At 41.0% G+C, this 3,872-nt stretch overlaps 1 protein-coding gene across 1 annotated transcript; it reads left to right on the forward strand.

Moving 5' to 3' along the window:
- Positions 1-799: 799 nt before the first annotated feature.
- On the forward strand, positions 800-2,102 carry LOC143022990 (uncharacterized; the record flags this gene model as incomplete). The annotated part of the gene is made up of 2 exons (XM_076181425.1): positions 800-847; positions 2,044-2,102. Coding segments are annotated over 2 exons (107 nt in total), but the record flags the coding sequence as incomplete, so codon positions are not given.
- Positions 2,103-3,872: the final 1,770 nt, after the last annotated feature.

The following is a 3,872-nucleotide window of genomic DNA, read 5'->3' on the forward strand; positions in this document are numbered from 1 at the left end:
GGGAGAGAAAAAGGAGGGCGAGAAAGAGAGGGAAAAAAGAGGGAGGGAGAAAAGAGAGGAGGGAGAAAAAGAAGAGAAGGAGAAAAGGAGGAGGGAGAGGAGAAAAGCGAGAGAGAAAAAGGGAAGAAAAAGGGAAAGAAAAAGAGAGAAGAGAGAAAGAGTGGGCAGACGGAAAGAGAAGAAAGCGAAAGAAGAGACAGAGAGGAGAGGAAGAGAGAGAAGGAGAGAAGAGAGAAGAGAGAGAGAAAAAGAGAGAAGAGAGAGGAGGAAAAGAAGAGGGAGAAACAAGGGGAACGGAGAAGAGCACGACAGAGGAGAGGAGAACAAAGAGTGGGAGAGGAGAGGGGAGAAGAAGAGAGAGAAGAAGAGAGAGAAGAGAAAAGAGAGGGAGAGAAGAGAGAAAAAGAGAGAAGAGAGAAAAAGAGCGATAGTGATAGCAGAAAAGAGCGCGAAGAGAGGAAAAGAGAAGAGACAAAAGAGGAGCGAGAAAGAGAGAGGGAGAAAAAGAGAGAAGGAGAAAAAGAGGAGGGGAGAAAAGAGAGAAGGGAGAAAAAGAGGAGGAGAACGAAGAGAAGGGAGAAAAGGAGAGAGGGAGAAAAAAGGAAGAGAGAAAAGAGGGAGAGAAGAGCGGGAAGGGAAAAGAGGAAGAGCGAAAAGAGAAGAGGGAGAGGGAAGAGAGAAAGAGGGCAGAGAACGAGAGGGAGAAGAAAAAAGAGAGGAGAGAGAGAGGGAGAAAAAGAGAGACAAGAGAAAGAGGAGAGCAACGAAGAGAGAGAAGAGAAAAAGAGGAGGAGAAGAGAGAAAGAATGAGGCGAAAAAGAGGAGAGAAGAGAGAAAAAGAAACAGGAGGAGAGAAAGAGAGGGAGGGAGAAAAAGGAGGAGAGAAAAGAGCGAGGAGCGAAAAGAGAAGGAGAGAAAAAGAGAGACGTGAGAGAGAAAAAGAGAGGGAGACAAAGAGAAGAGAAGAGAAGAGAGAAAAAAGGGGGACGGAAGAAAGAGAACAAAAGAGCAGAGAGAAAAAAGAGAGAAAAAGAGAAGGGAAAAGAGAGAGAAGAGAGGAAAGAAGGGAAAAGAGAGAAACAAGAACAGAAAGGGAGAGAGGCGAGAGAGAAAAAGGAGAGAAAGAAAAGGCAAAGAGCGAAAGAGAGAAGCAGAGAAGAGAGGAGAGAACGGAGAGAGAGGGAAAAGGAGAGAAAAGAGAGAGAGAAGAGAAAGGGAGAGAAAGAGGAAAAAAGAGAGAGGGGAAAAAGAAGAGCGAAAAGAGAAGAGAGAAAAGAGAAGAAAATGAGAGAGGAAAAAAGAGGAGAGAGAAGAGAGACAAGAGGAGAGGAAAGAGAGAAAAGGGAGAGGAAGGAGAAAAGAGAGGGAGAGAAAGGAAAAGAGAGAGAGACAAAAAGGAGGGAGAAAAAGAGAAACGAGAAGAGAGAAAAAGGAGAGAGAGAGGAAGAAAGAAGAGAGAGGGAAAGAAAAGGAGAAGAGAAGAGAGAAAGAGAGCAGAGAAAAAAGAGAAGAAAAGAGAGAAAGAGCAAAAGAAAGAAAGACAGAGAACAAAGAAAGAGAAGAGAAACAAGAGGAGCGAGAAAAAGAAAGAGAAGAGAAAAGAGAGGAGAGAGAAAAAGAGGAGGGAGAGAGAAAAAGAGGAGGGAGAGAGAAAAAGAGAGAAGAGAGAAAGAACCGAGAAAAGATGGAAGAAGAGAAAAGAGAGAACGAATAGAAAAGAAAGAGAAAGACGAGAAAAGAAAAAGAGAAAAAAGAGGAAGAAAGAGAGAAGAGGAAGAAGAAAAAGAACAAGAGAAAAAAGAGCAAAGAAAAAGAGAAAAGAAAAGGAGATGAAAAGAGAGAAAGCGAAAGAGAAGAGAAAGAAAAGGAGAGAGGAAAGAGAAAAAGAAAGAAAAGAAAAGAGAGAAAGAGGAGAAAAGAAGAAAGAGGAAAGAGAGAAGAGAAAAGAGAGAAAGAAAAAGAAGAGAAAAGAAAGAGAGGAAAGAAGAGAAAGAAAAAGAGAAAGGAGACAAGAAAAGAAAAAGCGAGAGAAGAAAAGAAGAGAGAAGAAAAAAAAAGCGAAATGAAGAGAAAGAAAAGAGAGAAAACAAAAGAAAGAGAGAGCCGAGAAAAAAGGGGAAAGAAGAAAAGAAAGAAAAGACAGAAAGAAACAAGAGAAAAGAGAGAGACGGAGAAAAAGAGCGAGAGAGGGGAAAAAAGGAGAGAAGCGAAGAAAAAGAGAACGAGAACAGAGAGGGAAAAGAGAACAGAGAAGAGAAAAAAGAGAAGAGAAAAAGAAAAGAAAGAGAAGAGGAGAAAGGAGGAGAAAAGAGAAGAGAGGCGAGAAAGAAAGTGAGAGAAGGAGAGCAAAAGGAGAGAGAAGAGAAAAAGAGAAGGTGGACAAAGAAGAGAGAAAAGAGAGAGAGAAAGGGGAGAGGAAAAAAGCAAAAGAGAGAAAGGGAGGCGAAAAGAGCGAAAAGAGGAGAAAAAGAGCAGCCAAGAGGAGAAAAAGAGAAGAAAAGGACGAGAGAAAAAGAGAAGAAAAAGAGAAAAAAAGAAGGGGAAAAAAAAGAAGAGAAACAAAAGAAAGGAAGAGAACAGATAAAGAAAAGAAAAAAGACGAAGAGAAGAAAAAAGAAAAGGAGAGAGAAAGACAGAAAAGAGAAGAAAAGAAAAAGAGAAAGGAAAAAGAGAGACTAAGAAGAGAAAAGGAAAAAGAGAGAGAAAAAAGAAGAAGAAAAGAAAAAATAGAACAAGCGAGAACAAGAAGAGACGAAAAGAGAGAAAAAAAAAACAAGAGAGAAAGAGAGAGAAGAGAAAGGAAAAGAGAGAAGAGGGGAAAACGAAAAAGAGAGAAAGAGACAGAAAAAGAGAGAAAGAAGAAAAGAAAAAGGAGCGAAAGAAGAGAAAAGAAAAGAGACAGAAAAGAGAGAAAAGGGAAGGGAAAAGCGAGAGAGAGAGGGAAAACAAGAGAGAGAGAGGAAAAGGAGAACGAAGAGGAAGGAGAGGAGAGAGAAGCAGAGAAAGAGAGAGAAGAGCAAAGAGATCAAAGAAGGGAGAGGAGCAGAGAAGGGAGAGGCAAAAGAGATAAAGACAGAGGGCGAAGTAGAGAGAAGATAAAAGGAGAAAAAGAGAGACAAGAAAGAGAACACGGAGAGAAAGGAGAAAAAAGCGAAGGGAGAAAAAGGAGAGCTGGGAGAGACTAGAAGAGAAAAACGAGCAAACGAGAACAGAGAAGATAACTAGAAAGAAAATAGAAACAGAGAGAAGGACGGGGGGGTAGAGAAAAAGAGAGAAGGAAGAGAAGAGACAGAGAGAGGAAGAGAAAAGAGAGCGAAGGACGAGAAAAGCCACAGAAAAGAGCGACAGAAGTAGTAAAGAAAAGAGAAAGTAGAGAAAGCAGAGAAAAGAAATAGCAAGAAAAGTTGGGAAGCAAAAGAGGAAAAGAACGAGGAGACAAAGCAAAGAAAGAGAGTGAAAAGAAAAAGCGAAAGAAAGCTGGGAGAACTAGAAGAGGAAAAAGCGCAGCGCAGATCAAAAGGGAGAAGAGAGAAAAGAAAAGAGAGAGAAAAGAAGAGTAAAGAGAGAACGAGAGAAAAGGAAAAGAGTAACGAAAAGGGGACAGAACGAAAAAAAAGAGAAGATCAAAGAGCCGAAAGACAGAGATAAGCAAAGACCAAGAGGAACGAAGAGAAGAGAAACGCACAAAAAGCGAGAGAAAAGAGCCAGGAGACCCGCAACCGCGGATAAAGAAAGGAAGAGAAAGAGCAAAAGAGAGAAAGAAGCAGAAAAGAAAGAGGTGAGAAGAGAAAGAGAAGAAAGGACAAAGAGAGAAGGAAGAGTGAGAGAACAAGCGAGAAGGACAGAGAGGAGAAAAAGGAGTTAACAGCAAG

This window comes from Oratosquilla oratoria, unplaced genomic scaffold, assembly GCF_046742065.1.
Source record: "Oratosquilla oratoria isolate Oo_2021 unplaced genomic scaffold, ASM4674206v1 SCAFFOLD260, whole genome shotgun sequence".
NCBI classification, from domain to species: Eukaryota; Metazoa; Arthropoda; class Malacostraca; order Stomatopoda; family Squillidae; genus Oratosquilla; species Oratosquilla oratoria.